The 22,412-nt window shown below is 36.5% G+C and overlaps 3 protein-coding genes and 1 pseudogene across 3 annotated transcripts; 2 read left to right on the forward strand and 2 right to left on the reverse strand.

The window, feature by feature from the left end:
• The window catches only part of LOC150035286 (uncharacterized), a 51,720-nt pseudogene that overhangs the window by 18,913 nt on the left and 10,395 nt on the right, over positions 1-22,412 (reverse strand).
• Positions 990-8,155, forward strand: LOC120081123 (cyclin-like protein). The gene is made up of 12 exons (XM_090315615.1): positions 990-1,590; positions 1,792-1,840; positions 2,243-2,683; positions 3,718-4,079; positions 4,171-4,362; positions 4,431-4,616; positions 4,761-4,835; positions 5,520-5,586; positions 5,731-6,811; positions 6,891-6,947; positions 7,417-7,491; positions 7,638-8,155. The coding sequence occupies exons 1-12, from the start codon at positions 1,201-1,203 to the stop codon at positions 7,681-7,683; spliced, it is 3,021 nt and encodes a 1,006-aa protein (XP_090171741.1). The 5' UTR covers positions 990-1,200; the 3' UTR covers positions 7,684-8,155.
• On the forward strand, positions 9,202-14,459 carry LOC150035287 (Nucleotide-diphospho-sugar transferase family protein). The gene is made up of 6 exons (XM_090315617.1): positions 9,202-9,508; positions 9,592-9,932; positions 10,040-10,292; positions 10,743-11,459; positions 11,564-11,810; positions 11,942-14,459. The coding sequence occupies exons 1-6, from the start codon at positions 9,503-9,505 to the stop codon at positions 12,373-12,375; spliced, it is 1,998 nt and encodes a 665-aa protein (XP_090171743.1). The 5' UTR covers positions 9,202-9,502; the 3' UTR covers positions 12,376-14,459.
• Positions 12,906-17,323, reverse strand: PHT2;1 (phosphate transporter 2;1). The gene is made up of 3 exons (XM_039037203.2): positions 16,354-17,323; positions 14,139-14,330; positions 12,906-14,011 (listed from the first exon to the last, which is right to left on the reverse strand). Exons 1-3 carry the CDS (start codon positions 17,089-17,091, stop codon positions 13,187-13,189), a joined length of 1,755 nt encoding a protein of 584 aa, XP_038893131.2. The 5' UTR covers positions 17,092-17,323; the 3' UTR covers positions 12,906-13,186.

The following is a 22,412-nucleotide window of genomic DNA, read 5'->3' on the forward strand; positions in this document are numbered from 1 at the left end:
CAACTTCATAAGTCGGTGTTAAATAACTCAGTTTCACCAACATCTTAAATATTCATTATTAAAGTTTACACATTTATCGAAAAATTCTATATTTTCCCTTTTCTCTCTTCATCCTTCCAATATTTCCAATAACTCCACTTGCTAGCCTCTCTTAATGACCAACTTTGGCGGTAATCATCGTGGATGATGATATGCTCCAACAACCACCTTTGATGGCCCAACTATGGCAACTATCTCCGATGCCAACTCCGCAACAAACCACCATCGGCGATAGTAGTCGATTCACTGTGAACAAAATGCTTCGACGATCACTCCTAACCTACAATTTGACATAAGATGCCATAAAAAGTCTTAAACCTTTTTTGACCTATTTTTTTGTACATATTACATTCATACATCCCATTAATGTGAAAGTATATTGTACTAATTTTATTGTTTGTATGAAACAATAGTGTCTACCTCAAGTACAATGGTTATATGTAAAAAATTGTAAAATATACGTAAAAGTTTTAAGTTGACATCTCAATTGAGTATTGAAAAAAATGAGAAAACATACTTGCAATTGAAAAGTTAAACAAACAAAAATAACCATTAGAAAATCATACTTTTTTATATTACAAAAAATCAGATAAAATACCTTTAATTAATAATTCAACTCTGCACTTTAAACATAATTTTCTAACTTCAAACATAAAAAGTATACACATCAAACATATACTTTTTTAACTCCACATATATATTAACTCAATATTTTAGAACTCAACACAGGCCTGACTAATCCCTAAAAAATTAAAAAAAAAAAAAAACAAAGAACAAAAAGTATATGTTCAAAGCTATAGATTTAAGTCAAATGAATCTCAACTGATATGCACTGTTATTATTGAAACATACATACAAAGAAAAACGCTCGTAAATATTAATGTGGGCTTTAGAAGGTTAGGCCCAGTTTGTAGAAGAAAGAAAGTCGAAGTCGTTGTTGTCCTTTTAGCCCCCACCACCGACGGCAGGGAATCCCAATTCTAACGGCGACGTAACGGTGACAACTCGATGCAATTCACACTGGACTTCTCGGGCTGTCCCTTCCCTTTCCTCAGAAAATTCCCCTTTCCTCGCTGGGCGTAGTAATGATGTTGTAACTCCGAGCTTCAACCCTCAGCCCTTCTCCCTATTCCAAGAACAACCCCTCAATTATCTACACCGATGGATTCTTATCATCAGACTCACCATTTCCCCGGGCCTCCTCCACCTCCTCCGCCGCCACCCTCCTCCTCCTCCTCCTCTGCCACCGCCGATCCCTACCACCACCAACCACCCTTGAGGCCTCCAGTTCCTCCCCAGGGTCCATGGTTCCCCAACCAATTTCAATACTCTGCATCCCCGACTCCTCCTCCGCCTCCGTCGCAGTGGGGACCGCCGCCGCCTCACTCCGACCATGCTCCGCCTCCTCCTCCTCCTCCTCCTGGTGCTTATCCTCCACCTCCTCATCCTTATGCTTCGCAACCTATGCACCACAACCCCTTCCCGCCTCCTCGCCCTCTTATGTATCAGCACCTTCCTCCTCATTCTCAGGTTCCGCAGCCTTATTCGCAGGTGATTCTGGCGAATTTCGTTAATTAAATGATTGCTAACTCTGAAATTTCTGACTTCCCTGACTGTTTTCTTGACTTGTGAGAATGTAATGGCGTAAGTTGGTGGAGGAAATGAGTGATTGTTTGAGCCGCATCAATGTACTTTCTGTAGGTTATATTTGACCATGCAAGTCATTTCTTTACAATCTATTGATTATTGTAGGAATGGAACAATCCGAATTGGGCTCCGCACCAAGGCTGGGAATATCGAGGTTTGTTACTTGATATCTTTATTAATTTCTCCTGTCAGATTCTACCTGGAGTAGCTTCAGTTTGCAAGAATTTACCTGCCACCTAACGAAGTATAGATGCTATTCTGGATGTTCTTCAAATGCTTATAAAAAGAATAGCTTATATTTTATGATCTTGATTTATCTGTATAGCATGAAAGATAGTCAAGGCTCGTAATTTATACTATCTGCATCATTACGAGAAACAGTTTCTCCACTTTCATATTATAGTTGTGTTATTGTGTTGTTGAGTCTCATTCTTTTATGAATTTATTATTATTATTATGCTCCAAATTTTAGGATTTCATTTTGTTCCTTTGAAATCGTAGTGTTCCTTCAGTTTACTGGCTTCTGTGCACTTTCTTTTAAAAATTTTAATAACAGCCCAAAGCAATGAAGAAGATTGGGCCGCCAGAGCTAGGGCATGGGCAGATGCGAAGACTGCAATGGAGAGTCAGCAATCTCAGTTTGCACCTACAGGAAGACTTGAAGAACAGAACTATTATCATGATCAGTATTCACAGCCAATTAATTCAAATCATCCAGATATGTCTCATCAACCTCTTCCACCTACAATCTATGACCAGTTTCCAGCTTCAGCCACATCTGTTGCCCGGCCACCAGCAACTCATCACTTGGACTCCACACCTGTTACTGTTAGCAGGGAACAATCTTCTTATCCTTCAGATGGGCGTCCAACATACGCTGTTGGTGATGTTAGTTATGGAGGCAACATGAGCGCTGCTTTACATCGTCAAGGAAAGTTATCTTCAAGTCCATCGGTTCATCAGCAGGAGGTACCTTCTAGTAATTATTCTGTTACAGGTAATGATTCACTTGTGTATGAGTGTAGTTATTCCTGAAGAATCCTGCTTTCAAACCCATTTAGTAATGAAACAGAAATCTTTTTTGTATCAGTATCATTAATATTGTGCTCTGCCCCCCAACAACTCTCTTTCCTTTTAGGGAAAAGAAAAAACTCTTTGATGGGTGACTATTCTTGCAGAATGGAGATTCTTTTGGGTGCTTTTAATAGTAATTGTTTGCTATCATTGATTCTCTGTGGGCATCTATCACTATGAATTGTATTACTTTTATCATTGTATTGTTGTTGTTCTTATGTTATTATCGTTGGTGTTATAATAATAATTGCATACTGGCTTGTCAATATAATTTTCTGCATAAGGTTGGGTGGGGAGCTCTCTGGGCAATGGGCGCTTTAGCGCTTATAGGGAGCTGGATTGCTGTTGTTATGTTCTGCTAATTACTCCAAGGCGGCCTTTCTTATAGTTTAATCTATCTTTTTCTAAGTAATGGAAGTTATAATCTCTATTCTCTACAGGCTAATAAGATCCAACTTGGGAAAATAGGATGAAATAACCCTCCCTGCCCCATCCCCCATTCCTCACTCTGCATGCGCTCACAAAAAGGAAAAAAATGGTAGAACGATCATCTTTGTCGATACTTTGTTCTAGTTTAATCAGTGTCCAGTCTAGATTCTAAGACTTAGAACAACTGGTCTTTGAATGAAGTACTGAGGCTTATCATTAGGGTTCTCTGATAAGTGTTTGACAAATAATCTTAGGTGAAAATTGTGTTTTATATTCAGCTTTTTGCTACCATCAAGAATGTGATTAACTTTTTCAGAATCATAATCATGTTGAGAGTTAAGTCGCCAATTGTACCCTTACACGAACTTTTGAATCTCCTGGGCAAAAGCTTATTTGAAGCAGAGATTTGTTCCCACGTTTTAAATCCTAGGAGTCCTACTATTCATTTTGACTTACCTCTCTTTATTGCTTGGTGCTACTGTTGTTTCCTCTCAATTGTTTAATTTTATCTCAAATACCTAATGGCAGGGAAAGAAGATACTATAGATCAAAATGTACAGTCTTTCAAATCACTACCTCTGCAAAATTCATCAGTTCATGATGGACCGCAGCATTTCCAACCACCTAATCCTCCGCCCTATGCATATGGCAATGAGCCAGGGCCAGTTGGTCCTGTAACGAATCTTGCAGATCAGCCTTTAGATTTTGCTCCTAGGTTCAGTCATGACCATGGTCTAAGAGCGCACGCTGGCTTTGCTCGCAATGATTCAGGTGGATCCACTAGAGGATTTGATTCTGGTGTCCCTATGCCTTCCTTAAATTCATGGTCTTCTATTGCTCCTGGCATGGTTTATCCACCAATTCCTCCTACTTTGGCTTCAGGAACACAGGTCTTGGTTTGTTATATATATATATATATATATATATATATTTGTTTTAAGTCATCAAGATAAATTCCTGAAAATTGTTATAAATATGCAGCTTGATCCTTCAGTAGCTGTTCCTTCTTCTGTTCCTGGGCACACACCGCCCCCATTTGGAAGGTTTGCTGGTTCTGGCATGACCCCTGCAGTTCCTCCTGCTGCTTCTCCATTTCCTGGAGCTGCACTTCCTCCCACAGTCTTATCTGGTGATGCATATGGCATGTCCAATATGTCTGAACGTCCAAAAAAGGTAAACAGCCACATGACCTGATATTGGAAATATGATAAACTGCTCGTTAACTGATCCTGTAAATTTAGGCTTCCGTGCCAAATTGGCTTAGAGAGGAAATCAAGAAAGCAGTGATCACAAGTTCTGTTGACCATCCTAAGGAGGATGCTGAACTCATGGAGGATCAAGGCGTTGACAAGTCTTTTGCGAAGGGTGATCAAACTGATAGTAAAAGTATCGATTCATCTAGGTCAACTGAAGAAGAAGATGATGAGGTTCTATATAATATTTTGTTTTTGGAACAATATTAGCTCCACGATGCACTATTTTGTGGCTTAGAATGAGCACTTTATTTTATCCAGATGAGACTTCCTCTGTATTCTCTTTTGATTGTGGAGTTCTTCTTTTGTGCTATGCAGGATTTTGTGGAAGGAGCAAGAACGGCAGCAATAAATCAAGAAATTAAGCGTGTGCTGACTGAAGTTCTTTTGAAGGTTTTGTTGCTAAATCTGACCTACATGTTTTCGAAAAATCAATAACCATTATCAAATTTCTTTTCCCCACATATTACCATTTCATGTAATCACAGAGTCTGGTTGTAGAAGGGACTTTGTGATATTAAACTCCCTTCTGCCGACCAATTTCTTTGGAATTTGGTTTTGGGTTATGACATTTGCCATGGGGATCGGAGTATCCACATGTGTCCATCTCTATCTAGATGCTCTCTTTGTTGTATGGATTTTGAAGTCATGCTTCTATTTTGTGGATTTGCAAGGAAGCTAAGATTACTTTCTGGAGTTGATGTACGTTGATTTTTTCATTTGGTTGTCATCCCATAGCTAAGTTGGTTTTTTTTTTTGTTTTGTTTTGTCTTTTTTTTTTTTTTTTTTTTTTTGGGAGGGGGGGGGGGGGGGGAATTGTTGGTTTAAGCACGGGAAATTTAGAACTTTGGGCATCTCTTTTGCTTCAGTTGTGATTTGTTTCATATTACTATTTGATGAGAGGATTCTGTGTCTGCCGTACCTTCGTTTAATTAATTGCTCTTACCAAATGTGTGTGAGTATATATGTCTGCATTGAAACTTATTCTGCAGCTTAGTTGACTTAAGAAATTGCTATAAAAAATTTCTCGGACGTAATATGTTTATACGTATGCATGTTTGTATGATTTCTACACAGGTTACTGACGAACTGTTTGATGAGATTGCTACGAAAGTTCTGGATGAAAACGATCTTGCTGTAGAAGGTGCTACCTCCTCCCCCCCCTCCACCCCCCCCCCCCCCCCAAAAAAAAAAAAAAAAAAAAAAGAAGAGTGCCTTCGAATTTCTGCTTTTCTCCTCTATCTCTCTCACGTTGCTTTTTTTTTTCTTCCCTCCTTTTTCCATTCAGCCAAGCCAAATCAGAATGTCTCTTCATCTACCTTGCCAGTCTCAACACCCAAAGCTTCTGCCAAGATTTTGATTCCAGTCAAAATTCAGGAACCTGATGATGATGATACTAGTGAAAAGTCAAATTCCAGCTCACCTGGAGATGTACTTGGGCTTGGAAATTATGCCTCTGATGATGAAAAAAATGATGATAGAGATGGTGAAAGTCAGAGTTTAAATGTGCAAGGTTCCAATATAAAGGTCAATATGGAGCCATCAAGTCCCAAAAGAAATTTAAGAGAGATGCAGGATGCAATTAGGAATGCTAGCACTCAAGGAAATGTTATAGAGCACGGTGGAAATCATGCAATAAGTGAAACCAATGATGGTTCAACCAGCTCAGTTAATGAAACGAGTAAAAGCACATGCTCAAATAAGTTGAATGGTAATTGGGTGGATAAAGAAATGGGTCAAGAACATTCATTGAATCCAAGCTACAAAGGTAAAGATAATGAAAAAAAATTTGGTGATGGAACTGCCTCTGGGACAAAGGATATTTTAGGCATGGTAACTGACCAGCATGGGAAGAATGTGAGTGGTAAAAAAGGATCTAAAGATTCTCCAGATGGGGAAACTAAAATAAAACCTCATAAAAGTGGTAAGCAGGAGAGTATGAGGGGTTCTTCATTGAAAGACGGTGTTAAGGATGAAGGGGAGGTAAAAACTAGAACAAATGAAAAAGCAGATGAGATTCGTCGGAAGCAAGATCATAGGCACCTGAGGAAGGAAGAGATAGAAGATCAGAATACCCAAAAGGAAAAATTGAAGGACCGAGGTGTTAAGTCTGGCGAGAAAGGTAAGGATTTTGACTCTAGACACAGGTCTACGCATCACAACTCAAAGGAGGAAAGGAGAGAAGACAAGCTTCTCAGGTCTAGCACTAAAGATGGCACTGACAGAAAAAGGGACCATGCAAAGGATGAGGAAGGCAGAACGAGACAGAAAATTTCAAATGACTCAAGTAGGCACAAGAGCAGTAGAGACCGAAATAAAGACAAGGTAGTTGATCATAATTCAAGTGATGACTCAGATGTTTCTAAAAGGTATTTCTTATAGATGTTTCTATTCCTTTCCCCTTTTGAAAAGGTTATATGGAATTTCATTCGTTGTTCCTTTCGGCAGGAAGGTGAGTTCAAGAAAACGTGACAAATCCCCATCTCCAATCAGGTCTAAGAGAAGGTATTGTAATCCTAAATCTCAAATTCACTTTTGCATCTTTGACATTCCAGGGAGGTTTGACTGTTATTTTCTGTTCTTTCTATTGGAGTACAAAAACGAATATTAATTCCGTATGCTTGGTTATTTGGTCATTATGATCAAAAGTGAAGATGTTCACGGCCCTATAAGCAGTTAATCAAATACATCTCTTGGAAATTGGAAGATATGGGCATCATCGCTGCCCTGTTTTCAAGTTTATCATTTACTGCAGGAGTTGAAAGGAATTCTGTGAATTAGTACTCGGTTTCTTTTCTTGGGATTATACAATTCATGCTCGTCTCTTCACATAAAGATTGAGGTTATCTTTTGTGGTCTATGCTAACAAATAGTTTCTTGTTAAGTTTCACACTGCACAAGGCTGAGCATCTATCTTCTAAGCTTTTGCATGTTTAACTCACCAAATCAGTATAATGGATGCTTTCATTTCTAGACAAGTATCGCGGTCACCACATAGCAAGCACTCTCAGCGCAGGCATTCTCCCTTCTCTTCTCTTGAAACCACCAGGTATGCCGCAATGTCTCATAGATTAAGTTTGTGTATGTGATCTAAAGGACATATGCACACTCATCCTCATAACAGTAAGCTGCTCCAATGGATGCTTCAGATTCTTTGTTACCACTTCTTTATGTCTAACTATACATATCATTCAGGGCAAGGAGGTCAAGATCTAGGTCTCCTGCAAGACGGCGCAGATGATTGTCAAATGGCTAAGAGAATCCTAACTAATTATATTGGTTTGGAGTCTCAATCTTGATTTCAATACCTGAATCCGAGCCACTCGAACAAGATTCATAAGCTGCAGATTTTATCGGAATTGGAAGAGGTCGAATTCAATGAAAGTCTGTTTCAATGGCTTCACTAGGTGGTTGTGATACTCTTGAGGGCCATGCACGTGAAGGATTGATGCAGTCTGTTTGAACTTCGAACTGGCAATACTACATACTGATCTAGGAGCTGCTGCTGCTTTAATATAGAGATATTGGTTACTCATAGGTACGTTTCCTTCGGTGTATGACGATCGTGGATTTGAAGGGAAAACCTCAGAAGGTGTTTTGATTTTTTTTAATGGTTTGACCTTAGTTAGGAATGGGCTGCCAAAAGTGTATGATGGGAAAAAGAAATTTAACTCAAGGTTTGAAATTTTTGTGTATGTATTTGAGTTCTTAAATCCCAATAGCCCCCACCACCTGCATGTGTTTTACATCTCCCACCATCTGCCTGTGTTTTACATCTTCTGAGTTGCTTTACCCAAAGAAGAGCAAAACGATGGACGATGCTCATCGTTCATAAGAAGGCTATGTTGGTTCAAAACGATGGGTGTCGCCCATCCTAGATTCACATACCCCAAATCGAAACTTTTCCATGGGCATAGGATGGACTTCAATGGATATAGTCTGCTGCTTCTCCTCAATCTGGTGTCTAATTTTCAGTGGCATTAGCATTTAGTAAAGTTTTAAATTATGAACTTTGTTGGTTTGAGTTGTTTTTGTTTAATATATATATAGATAAAGGTAAAAGAAATGAACTCATTTTAATATTAACTTTCGTTATTCTGATATATCAAATTTTAGAGATTGTTCAAACAATCAACTTAACATGTATTTTATTTAGTGCGTACTCGACCTTAACTCGATAAATCAAGGTGGACTGAATAGCTCAGTGATTTAGGTTTTTTTATTTTAATTTGCATTTTTTTTAAAAAAAGAAAATTTAGAGTACACTATCATAAATGTGAGTTCGAACAAGAGGGATATCTTAACGATACATCTTAACATTACGAAGTATATATTGAGCATTCAAGTATTAAATATACTGACTTGTCTATTACTTATGTAAAAATCTGAAAAACATAAGTAAAATTGGTGTTTGTTTTTTAGTACAATAAAAGTGGAGGAGTTGAACAACAATCTTCCAATCATTAACCAAAATTTGTTTGTTTGTTTAGTTAATTATTTCAGCTTCTTTTTCAATTTTTATGATCATTTTTCTTTCGCTGAAATAGTTGTTGAGATTAGTGTAAGATTACTAGGTGTAACTGTAACAACAAATATCTATCGGAGAAATTAGTAAGGAAGGAGAATTATTACGACTTTAAATCGGACGTTGTTGTAATTGAGAGAAAAAGATTTATAAATGATTGAAGTTAGAATGATTCTCTCTCTTCTTTTTCTGTTTTTACGTTAAATAGCTCATAGCTTCATTAATTACGGGACTGAAAAACGCAGAATGCTGAAAATGGTTCTATTGAATTTCGATATCAAATTCACATTCATAGGAAAGAACGAAGCCTTCTCAGTGGACATTAAACTATTATTGCGTTCAGATAACGACAACCTTCACATGGCCGGTGCGGTGGCGTGCACCGTTGCTGACGCCGCCGCAAATGGAAGTGTGGTGCGTTTGTTACTTTTGCACTCCATTCTTTCAGTTAAAGTCTCACCGGCAATGGATAAGCAAAATCTTTTACCTCTCTGTATCCATGGCTGACCTTCATACACCAACATAGCAGCTCATCATGAAGGTTCTTCGCCTTTCCGATTCCATTTTGTTCCGTTCAATTTTGTTTTCTTTCTCTCTTGATGTTTCGTTTCTGTTTCTCAACAGGCAATTGAAGCAGGACTTTGCTCAATCTGGCTTTCCGGATTGCTATTGATTGCTCTCTCGTTATATGCTACTCAATGTTTGCCTTCCTTCAAGGATCGTTTCGTGAAGCCCACGCTTCGGTCCAGAGCCTTTGGCGATTCATTCAATCCTTCAGTTTCAATTTTCTCTGCGCCTCGCGCTTTTACTGGTAATATTGGAGTTCGGCAGAGCTTAGCTATTCGTTCATGGCTTGCTCTGTCCCCTCAAATTAAAGTTATTCTGTTTAGCCAAGACCCTTCCATTGTTTCTTCTGCAAGTTCTTTTAGTTCGAGGGTTTATATTGATAGCGACATTGATTTTACGTAAGTGAAATTGTTATTTTGAACATAGTAGTAACTAGGTACTGAAAATTTCAGATGTATTTGGAAGTTTGCTTATGTTCATTTTTCTACTTGTTTTATTTGTCTAGATTTCTTGGAACCCCATATTTCCATTCAATGATGGTGAGATCTCAGTCATTTGCATCAGACATCTTTGCCTTTATTGATCCTGAAACTATTCTTCTTCCTGATTTTATTTCCACTTTGAATTACGCTTACAAACTTGACCGTGATTGGCTGCTGGTTGCTTCATCGCGAAACATTTCGTACATACCATTCTACTTCAATGAGTCCAACAGTTATTTCTCAATGGAGGATCAACAATTGACAAGAATGCTGAAGGTACTAAAGTACATGTTTGGAAGTGATTTAATTTTTTTTTTCTCGATACAATTCGCAGTAGGGGTCTAACCATAGACCTGGTGGTAACTAACACACTCGCATGTCAGTTGAGCTATGCTTGCTTCGACCGTGATTTTGAAATAGTTTAAATCACTTTTATCATATTTAAAATCACTTCGGAACACACCCACCCAAAATCAATTCAATGTTTATTTTACTCGTTTGAATGTAGCACTTTTCATGCTATTAAGTGATTGTGAATGATTAAAAATATTTTTCGAGTGCTTTTAAAAATGACAAAAGTGATTTTAAGCATTTCAAAATCACTCCCAAACATGTCATAAGTAGCATTTTTCTAACAGATTTTTTGGATCGAGACAATAGTGCATTAAAAGTTGATAATATATAATGAGCAGCCACCCTTACATTCTGGTTTTCTTTTGGTTTCAGGAGTTGCTCAATGAACATTGGCAATGGAGTCACTGTGGAGGGAAAGAACTATTAGCGTGGAACAACTGGGACAGTCCGTTGCACAGTGGAGTTCTTCCACCCTTCTTATATGGAAGAGGGATCCATAACCATTGGGTCATCAATGAAGCTATGGCATCTGAATTCAGGTTTGTGTTTGATGCCAGTTGGACCATCAGTAGTTTCTATCTCCAAGATCCTGACCAATCATCCAATGGAAGAAATGAACATTCAAACTCGACAAGAAGTTGGGAATATTTTGGAAATTACCTTCTTGGTTCACTATATGGATCTTCATTTCATCCCCAAGCTAAACATTCTAATCTAATGAAACTTGTCAAGTGTAATGGGCAATATATTCTGATCAACACGACTGAAAACACACTGAATCAACCATTGCATTTTGGGAGGAAGAAGAAACCTATAACTTGTGACCATGGTTTTCAATCACTGGAGAAACCACATGATTGCTCAGTGACAAATGGGATATCGTCTTCGACAACTTTAGAGCTTCCATTTTCCTTAGAGCTTCTCCTTCCCCTAATTGCAGACAAGAATAAGACAATTGTGCTGGCAATTGCAGGTTATAGTTACAAGGACATGTTAATGAGTTGGGTTTGCAGATTGCGCCACCTACAGATCCCCAATTATTTAGTTTGTGCTCTTGACTCAGATACCTATGAATTCTCAGTCTTGCAGGTTCTTTTGCCTCTTTGTTCTTTGTGTTCTTTAGGCTTCTCTCTTATGGTTTTTATTAGATTTATTTTACTTTTGGACATTCAATAGTTCAATGTTTATGCTAGGGCTTGCCTGTGTACAGAGATCCATTGCCTCCAACCAATATCAGTTTCAATGACTGTCACTTTGGAACAGAGTGCTTTCAAAGAGTGACAAAAGTGAAGTCCAGAATGGTTTTAAGGATATTAAAGCTGGGTTACAACGTACTTCTTAGCGACGTTGATGTATATTGGTTTATGAATCCTCTTCCCTTTCTTTACAGTTTTGGTTCTGGTGTTCTTGTAGCACAATCTGATGAATACAAGAAAACAGGTTTTCATTTCTATCCTAGATGCTCTTTTCTACTATTGATGAAGTACACAAAGAATATTAAAAACTAGTATTTGTTCTAAGTAAGTTATCCAATTATTTTCCTCACTTTCTGGTTTGATTTGTTTATGCAGGACCAATTAACTTACCTAGACGCTTAAACTCTGGTTTTTATTTTGCTCGTTCGGATGAATCAACAATAGCTGCCATGGAGAAGGTGGTGAAACATGCAGCAACTTCAGGACAATCAGAGCAGCCAAGCTTCTATGATACCCTTTGTGGGGAGGGAGGTATTAATCGTGTGGGTAGTAATGAATGCTTGGAACCTGAAACAGATTTAACCGTTCATTTTCTGGATAGAAATCTCTTCCCTAATGGTGCATACCAAGAACTTTGGAAAAAGAAAAATATCAAAACAGTCTGCAGGAAGAAGGGCTGTTTTGTTCTCCACAACAACTGGATTAATGGAAGACTAAAGAAACTGGAACGTCAGATGTTTTCAGGCCTTTGGGAGTATGACATGAGCACAAGGATGTGCAAACATAACTTGCAAGGTCAAATGTTGTGAATTCCTTCTGCAAGTGGAGGAGCTTCCAAGGCTAAACCTGTACGGTTGGACAATAAACTGAATGAGGAGCCGTATGAGGTGAAAATCTCACGTATGGTTCTGTTATGTGGTAGTAAGGGTGACTTATCTATCAATTTCTTCACTATTACCCCCAAAAACCAAACTCTGCCTTACGTAAAGTTGCCAAGATATGCTTAACCTCAAGATTTGAAATCACTGCTCATTTACATGGTATTGGCCATAATTTACAATAACATTTTATAGTCTTAGTAAGATGGGGAAGGATTAAGGATTTACCTGGTGTGAGATGTCATTGTTCGAGGAACCCTAGATGCTTTCAAAGTAAAGGATCGTCAAGGTGGATTTTGAAATTTTGGAAGGATGAACTCCCACATGCATGAATTTGGAATAGAGATACTATTGGAAGGTAAACTTTGGGCTTGTCCCCAGATTATAGGTGCATGAAACAATTTCTTCAGATAAATTTTAAGAGTTTGATCAAATGCTCTTACTGTTTGACAGCAGAAAAATACTATTAAGTGTTAGTATAGCTATTTGATATATTGAAAAAATGATTACACTGCCAGAATAACACAAAATTCATTTCTCTTAGTTCAATCTACAGAAGTACAGAAATTTTCTGCAAGGATCCCAAATATCACGAAGGAAAAACAAGCAACACACCAGTTACTCGCTTGCTTGATGATTTATAAACAGCCATTCCCATTTGGAAAAGGAAGAAGATATGTTGAATGAACCAAGTAAACAAATTGTTCCAAGAGGCATATCTGAAGTTGTTCATATACATGCCTCATAAAATATATGACATAAGCTTGGTCAAGATCCATGTATAGAGAACTGAAAGGAAAGCACCAACAGGAATTGTCACAGCCCAAGAAAGAACTATCTCTCTTACAGTTTCTGCTCTAACACTGTTAAGTCCTCTTGCAAAGCCTACACCCATGACTGCACCAACCAATGTATGGGTTGCTGAGATTGGCAAACCAAGTTTTGATGCAATTAGAACCACAGAAGCAGCAGCAAATTCTGCTGCAAATCCTCTTGTTGGTGTGAGTTCTGTAATCTTCTTTCCTATGGTTGCTATCACTCTGTAGCCCCATATCATCAACCCGGCTACGATTCCAAATCCTCCCCAAGCTAGAACATCAATTGGAATGACAATCTCTGCCCCACCGACGCTGCCATGAAGTATGGATAATGCAGCTGCCAACGGACCGATTGCATTGGATACATCATTTCCACCATGGGCAAATGACATGAAGCAAGCAGAAAGGACCTGCATATATCCAAATACCCCATAAACTATCTCCAACTGAGTTCCCTTTGGACCTGCAATATCATCAAGGAACCCAATGTTTTTACCCTCAATCATACTTTCATCGGTCTTTTTCGATGACGAAGCAGCTTTGTTGAGTAGATGGCCAAGTTGTCCCTGAATTAATTTGTCGACAAGAAATGCACCTACTGTTCCAAAGGCAACGGCCTGCACTGCAGCCCATTTAAGATTCTTACTTAATGGAAATGATACAAATGATATTCCAGTTACGCCGAGGAATACGAGTATTGGTGCAGCTGCAGCAGCAGCCTGTCCTGGGTTCTTTGCACTGTACACAAACTGAAAAGTGCTTACAATTAATTGTGCTTTTTAGGATTTGAGTTTTTAATAACGCTTGCAGGTTATCTAATGTAAAATCAAGGCAAGAAGCTTGCCTGACTCATAATGCCAGTGAGCTGGAACATACCCTACGAATGCACTTGTAGACGAGGAATGAAACCAGAGCTCCAATTAATGGAGAAATCACCCATGAAGAAGCAACTCTTGCCAGTGAGCCCCAAAAGACAGCACCAGCTCCTCCATAGACAAGACCAAATCCAACCATTGATCCAACTATACAATGCGTCGTCGAGACGGGCCAGCCATAGTATGATGCAATCTTACAACATTGATGATGAACGAGTAAAGTTAGAATTTTTTTGGTTAATTCTTTTATTGTTCTCTTTTAGAATAACAATTCTCTCATTAAGATAAAGATTAGGGGTATTACTAAGCCCCCTCATGATCATTGCGTTTTTTCTTTTTTATTTTTGAAAATTAAACCTATTTTCTCACATTTTCTCACAAAAAGTACGATAGATGAATTTTTAGCTAAATTTCAAAAACAAAAACAGGTTTTTTAAAAAATCACATTTTTTTAGTTTTTAAATTTTGGCTTGGTTTTGAAAACATGGATAAAGTAGACAAGAAAGGAAGAAGTTCAGAGGTAGTAGAGGTATTTGTAGGCTTAATTTTCAAAAATAAAAAATAAAAAATAAAATGGTTACTAAATGGGATCTAAGAGATCCTAAAACTGTCAATAGGAATTGTAAGGGAGACCTTTATATTCGCAATCAATTTGATTCTCAAAGATATGTTGATATAATGTCAAATGCCTCTATTTTTATTGAAATAGTTCAAGAACTATTGGCCAACAATGTCTGAACGAAAAGAAATTATAGAGCCATAATAATTGCCTACCTATAGTTATGCATATTGACATCATGCAGTCAATTAATTTTTATGATCAAGAGTGCTTTTGAAGAAACTAATTTTAAAGGTTCCTTCCTAGAAAAATACTTTTTGAAGTAAATTATTATAATCAAACATCATAAAATGTAGGATGTGCTAACAATATTTTCAATATTGCACATTCATGCAAAACTTACCTTTAGAACACAATGTTGGCTAACTTGAATGAAAACTACATTATTGGATTTCTTATTATAAAGCTACAAAAGTGCTTATTTCAATAGTGACCGTATTTGGTTATAAAATTAAAAAGAGCCGTGAGAAGTGTTCGTGGCTAATTTAAAGTAAACAAAGGGGGAAAAAAAAATCATAATCAAAACATATATAAAAAAAATACTTGGTGGTTTTTTTTTTTTTTTTTTTTTTTTTTGGAGGAAATACTTAACTAATTTTCTTCCAAAGATGTTTATATAATAAGCATTAAAAATGCTTTTTAAAAGCCATACCAAACACATTAAAACTCATTAATTCAATTCTAAATAACCCCTCAGTATACTGTAAGAAATTTTTATATATATTATTTCCAAAAAAGAAATCTTTTATATAGTCAAATCCAGTTTAACTCAATTGACATGTAGTGTGTATTAGCAGCTCAAAGATCTATGATTTGAATTTCTCATTGTACTATATTTGGGAAAAAAAAACTTGAGAAATTCCAATTTACACTCTTGGCAATTCAAACCATGAATTTTCGTAAGAGTGTTAATTAGCACCTTTATTCAAACTTACTTTGAAAAACATAGAGTAAAACATGTAATTGTTTCAAGTTAAACTTCTAAACTATTATAAGTTAATCAATTTAGATTTTTTATAAATATTACATGCGAAAATTGTCCATGCATTCCATTCTTACACGTGTTTGACTTCTTCAAACATCGGTTTAATAAAATAGCCTCTTAGAATTGATGCTTGAACAATTTTCAAAAGAAATCTAAATTGATTCACTTATGAGAAAGTAAGGTCAAGTCTCACACGATTTTTATCCAAACGGAATGAGATAGAAAATGTAAATTGATACCTTTTCAAAAGTTAATATTTAAATTCATAACCACAAAGTTTAGGGAGTTTGAATTGTTATTTTTTTTCAAAAGCTTTTATTAGCTAATTTAGGACATATTTGGGAGTGATTTTCAAATAGTTTAAAATACTTTTGTTATTTTTAAAATCATTCTAAACATATTTTTAATCATTCTAAATCAATTTTGATGATATTAGAATTACATTTAAAAATGTAAAATTAAATATTAAATTGATTTTAAATGATTAAAGACGTGTTTAAGAGTGATTTTGAATAACTTAAGTGATTTAACTATGGATAATCAGATTTCATTCTCATCTCCTAACCCTTGATTACATTGAGAGAGGAGGAACAGCCTACAAAATGTTAGTACCTGCAACCAAGAACCAGCTGCAGCCAAAGAAGAAAGCAATCCAGCAAAGTGAAGCATATCCTTTCCTTGGAACACACCCGCAACAAGAATCCCATTTTGCATTGTGCTAGTCACGTGAGTTCCCATAAGTAAAGCCCCTGAGAATTCCAAAACCGCCGCCATAACCACCGCCTGCCGGAGCGTCAATGCACCGGAGCCGACGGAAGTCCCCATAGCATTAGCCACATCATTGGCTCCAATGTTCCAAGCCATATAAAACCCAAACAACAGAGTTACATATGACAGTATCTTTGTCTTCAAAGCAAATCCCTGCCCTAAAGACTTCATAAAAAGTGGAAAACTAAGAGCTGAAAATGCTATACAAGTTATAATAGCAGTGGCAGTTCTTGAAGATATATGAAAAGTCTGAGCTATCCCTGGCAATTCCTCTTCCTCATTAGCTTTCTGTTGCTCATGATTTTGACTAAATTGAATGATTTCTTGCTTCCCCTCTCCCCCTGCTTCAGCAAAAGATGAAATCCCAGCAAAAGGGTGTTTGAATTTTGAGATAGAAGAGAATTGGTGAGGCTTATAAGTTAGGTAAGAATGTTTATTGAGAATATGATTTTGGAGGAAGAATAAATTTGGGCGATTTTTGAGAATTTGAGAGTGGGGATTTGAGGAAGAAGAAGAAGAAGAAGAAGATTCAGATTTGGTGATTTTTCTGGAAGTTGAAAAGAGGCAATGGGCGAGAGACATGGTTGAAGAAGAGAAATTTGATTGAGAAGTGCTTTTGGGGGAAGGAGATGTTGTTGTATTACAGAGACTTAAGGGAAGAATTATCCAGATGGAATTTTGAGAATGGATTTTAGTGGAGGAGAAATGAAAAGGAAAAAAAGGGTCCCATTGTGATTGAGAGCTTGATTTTGCATCTTTGATCGTCTTCAAATTAAAATGACCTTTCTCTTGGTTGTTGAGTGAGGTCTGTTGGGTTGTTTCCACCATTTGAAATGAGTGGTTCTTGTGCCCTTTTGTTTTTCTGCCATTTCTTCAATACATTTTATTTGTTTTCTGAGTCCACATATATACACACAAACTTGAAGCAAGCGCGTCAATGAGAAATTATTTGGTGGGACTGCCGCCTTGTAAATAAATTTTTATTATTGAATGTCCAGAGATAAATATTTTGGATTTATACTTAACGATTAGTGAGGAACATGCATACTTTAGTGATCGGAGATAAAAAATTGTTAGGCTGAAAATTTATTTGTTTTCAAAAAGTCAAAAAGGAAACCAATCTTTGGTTGGATAATCATACATTGAAAAATTTTGAAAAATAAGTCTCCCTTTTGTATTTCAATCTTGGATTATGGGTTTAGTCCTCAAGGGGTACCCATGTTTTGGAGGGAGTGAAGAGACCCACCAATGTGGGTTTGATGGACGTGTTGCCATTGTCTTGTCGAACAACACTTCTTCTATTCCATTCGCTCTCCTCTGCTTATTTTTTCTTTGCCCACTTCCATTTTCTGAGCATTCAGTCAGAAGGGTGTGTGTTCCAGTTTGGTAACGGTGCATTTCCGATCGGGTTTTCTTTTTTGGGTTGTTTTATCCTGGGAACAACGTGGTAGTATTCCTTGCATGTTGGGTTTTATGTCCTAAAACTTGCAGTTTGTAAAACTAAACATAATCTATTATCAAAAAAGATGTTATTCAACATTTCTTCAATAAAGGTATTGAATCTATTAATTGCATTAATAAAAGTCTAAATCCAATAAACTAAGATCCATGGTTATTATATGAATACATGAATTTTATGTAGAGACATAGAGATGAATCAAGTTCGAGTAAATAGCTAAAATGGTCTATAGTACATGATTAAGGTTGGGTACCTTATTCTGGTAGCACTATTGGATGCGGTCTACTCTATAGTTGTTACAAGTTGTTGTAAAGATACTACAAATGAAGTTATCCAAATTCATTCATGTATTGACATGAGGAGTGAGGGTGTCTTATGTAATGAGTTTGCATAAGATCGGACCAAGAAATAAGTCATTCTTACTGTATAAACGTTGTTTACTTTTTAAGACTGACTATTTCACTTAGATGACCTAGGTAACTGAATCTTAATCTTGAGCTAACTATGAACTCGTGTCTATTTGGGATTATCCTCGACGCCAGCTCAATAAGCCTCCCATTTCAGGGGTAAGACCAAGTAGATAGTTGGGGACATAGGGTGCAAGATGGAATTCACGCCTATCCGATTTGGGGATAGGAGAAAGATTGTTCTCTTAAGTACGGAATCCAGGTCTTGAACAAAGGGCCTCACCCTCTCACTGCCCTAAAAAGGATCCGGTTTAGTGATTAGATCATAAACCAATTGTTCATTAGAGGATCAGTAGGAACTTAAGAAACAAGATGTAATATCAGGGGTAAAACAACATATTAACCAACCGTTATTACGAACAACCTGTGAAGGGTCGACTTACTAGTTATGGTTAAATCATGTGGACACAAATATATCTACAATGAGGAGAGCGCAACTATCGAGCTATAGTGGCGTGGCTTGATAGTTAACGAATACTAATTAATTTGGTCTAAAGAATTTTAGCCAATTAATCTTAATCGTTGGAGCTCATGATCTGTAGGTCCATAAGGTCCCTCTACCCGCTCGTAAAACATGAATACCTTGAATTATTAAATTGAGTGAATTTGGAATGATATCAATTTGAAGTGTTTAAATTACAATTAGGGTTTGAATTTGGATAAGTTCAAATTCAAATTAGGGTTTATATAAATTATATTTGATATAATCATTTAACGTTTAATTTATTGAAATTAAACGAAATTGGAGAGCTTATAATATTTAAATATTGATATAAATATTAATTACATGAATGAGATTCATGTTTGAAATTTAATGTGTGATTAATTTGATATTTGATATTAAATTAATTAATTAAATAAATATGTTTAATTAATTTCTAATTTTAAATTCAATTTAAGAAATAGAATTTTGATATTTGATTAATTATGAATTAATTAAATCAATTTTTGAATTAATTTATTTTTTTTAAAAAAAATGGAAAAGTTGGATTATGTGGGTTTTGCCCACAAATACCTCAAGTAGGAGGTGTTCTTCCTACAATCACACACAAATCTCATTAAATCTTCAAGCAGCTGCTAGCTATTGGGCTGAAGAGATGTTGCTTGCATGTATTCCGTTATTAAAAGCACTAAATTTCGAAGGAGGAGAGATAGATTGGAGCTGGAAAATCGGTTTTTAGTTTATCTTCTTCTTCCTCTCAAAACCCAGAATTTCACTTCACAAATTTACTCAAATTCGAGTTCCACCACTCAAATTCAAGGCTAAGAATAGTAGAAAAGATCTCTGGTTCACTATCGATTTGGAGCTGATTTGGAGTGAAGAGCAACTTGGATTTGGGAGGAATCATCAAAGGTATGTTATTCTTGAAACCCTTTTTTGAATTTATAAAATAACATGCTTTAGAACTCAAATTAAATATAATTAGAGAACTTATTGATTTTGTTTGCTTTCGTTGTATGCTTGGTATTCCATCAATTGGTATCAGAGCGTGATTTAAGCACTCAAATAACGTTTATTTGAGTTTTGGTGGGTGAATTTTTTATATCGCATGTTTATGGACTGATATGGATGTAATTCAGCTTTGGCATTAGATTTCTCTTTGATTTCCAAGTTAAATTTGTAATTGGCTCTTGTTTGATGAGCTTATATGTGTGCTCAAGAATCTATAATTTATTTTGAGTCATTAGAGTTGAAATTAAGTTGTAATTGAAGAAAGAAGTGAAGAAGACCGAGCTGCAGATTTCTAGATCGAGAGCTTCTGTCCAGGCAACATTGCAACGCTGCCCTTGAGCGTTGCAACGCTGCTCATAATTCAAACGCGATTTCAAGTGAGATTTTGATCGAGGTAGCGAGATTTTGTTTTGAGCGAGATGTTGATCAAAGTCCAAGCGAGATTTCAAGTTTGAACGAGATTCTGATGGAATTTCGAGCGAGATTTTGAATCGAGTTTAAGCGAGATTTCTAGTTCGAGCAAGATTTTGATGGAATTTCGAGCGATATTTCCATCGAAAATTGAGTTTTCAAGCTTCCAGCGACATTTCAAGTTTTCTAACAATATTTCGAGTGAAGAGCAAGTCTTTGGAACCGGTTTGACTGAGCGAGGAGGGCCGGTTCGATTTGTTTTCTTCAGTTTTGGTCTGGTTCAGCCTCAATCTGGTCTGGTTTAACTATCTTTGGACAAGTTCCACCCATTTTGATGTTTTGGAGGTCCTGTTCGAGCGGTTCGGATCTGGTTTGGGCCGGTTCGAGCTATTCTACACCATTTGAAGCTTGTTTTGGACTAGTTTTGTAATAATTTAGTTATTGTGCTTGCTTAGGATGCCAAAGTTGAACCATATCAGTACTTTTTTAAAACAATTATGCATATGATGTATGTTGTATTTAAATTTAAATATGTTTGTGCATATTTTATGCCATTTAGATTTAAAACCCCACCTTAGGAAGCATGTTACATGCATTATGTATATGTTATAATCTGTTATAATGTATAGAATGCATGTTTAGGGTTTCTGTTATTTAATATAACTGTTATATTAAATTTGAATGCCTTTGATGCGTGTTGTGGATGTAAGAGCATGTCTAATTTTTATAAGTTGTGAAATTGGATTATACATTGAAATTCATAACAAAGATAAGTTGCATGCTCACGTAAGTTAATCACCCATTTTAATAAGTTAAAATAGGTCGGCATCTTGTAAAACACAGTTACAAACTCAACCGGTATATAATCTTGTCTAAGGCTGGAGGTACTTAAGTTGATGGTCTACGGAACACCTCCTATCTGGAGATTATGGCCAAATAATTGAGCATTGTTATCCGGTTTTATAAGTATAGTGAGCGTTGTGAGGTAATAAATCAGTTTATCACCTAGATATCATAGGTTTAAAATCCATTTAGAAGCGTTATACTTGGATAAACCACATAGACTTAGGGTAGTTTATTTAGCCGAAATGAACCTAAGTATACATTTACCCAAATAATAGAACACTTCAGTGGAAGTTTAATAACTTATATGATAAAGTTATTAGAACACTTTAGTGGAGGATTAATAACATATACGATATGTTATTTTTAGCTCTCACGTCCCTAAGAGTTCACAATCGAAATTTAAGCGATACTTCGTGTTACCCTTGGAGTGACCTCCATTCGAAAAGTATTTGCATAAATCTTGATTCCGGTGAATAAGAGGAAGTCATTTGAATATAAATCAAATATATGATAAATATATTTCAACTGCCACGTCTCCACATAGTTCACACCGTGAGATTCATATGATGTTTCGTGTCATCCTGAGAGTGACCTCCGTTCGGAAAGTGTTTGTATGTGTCACCCTACGAGCTCCGCGACTCAACCTATAACGAGCTTTTATTTTGCAAGTTCCATTCTTTGTCTGACTGTCGTTTCCTGACCGTTTGCAGTTATCCTGATCGTCGACTGAGAGTTCAGCTGTTTACAACAAAAATGTATATTTTGAATTTTTACGATTATTAAACGCGTTAAAGAGATATGAATAACACTGCTTTCAAAGGGAAATTGAATAGTGCGAATGTTGTTAAAGGATTGAGTTTTTTAGTTATTTATATTTACGGGTTAAATAAACACTCGATATATATTTAGGGGGTGTTTGATAAATGGGTATAGGTTATTGGGTTGGGTGGGTATTTATTACCCATGTTTGTTAAGCCCATAAAGAAGAACTGTGAGTTATTAAAACCACTTTTTTTACCCACTCAAAACTAACCCTAAAAACCAGTAATATTTTCATTTCTTTGTCTCTTCACCGTTTGAATTCTCCCCCAGATCTGATTTTTTTTTTTTTTTTTTTTATCGTCAAACCTTTGGAACGTCACTTTCCAAAGTTTCCCCGTGGTGGCTGCTATTGCTAACAATTTCTCAGTTCCTTTCATCCAACGCGGAATCCTCCAGGAATCTCTGGTGTTTTTTTACGCCATTTTTCCTTCTCTCTTCTTCTGAC

The sequence above is a fragment of the Benincasa hispida genome, chromosome 7 (assembly GCF_027475165.1).
Source record: "Benincasa hispida cultivar pf3 chromosome 7, pf3_genome.v1.1, whole genome shotgun sequence".
NCBI lineage: Eukaryota > Viridiplantae > Streptophyta > Magnoliopsida > Cucurbitales > Cucurbitaceae > Benincasa > Benincasa hispida.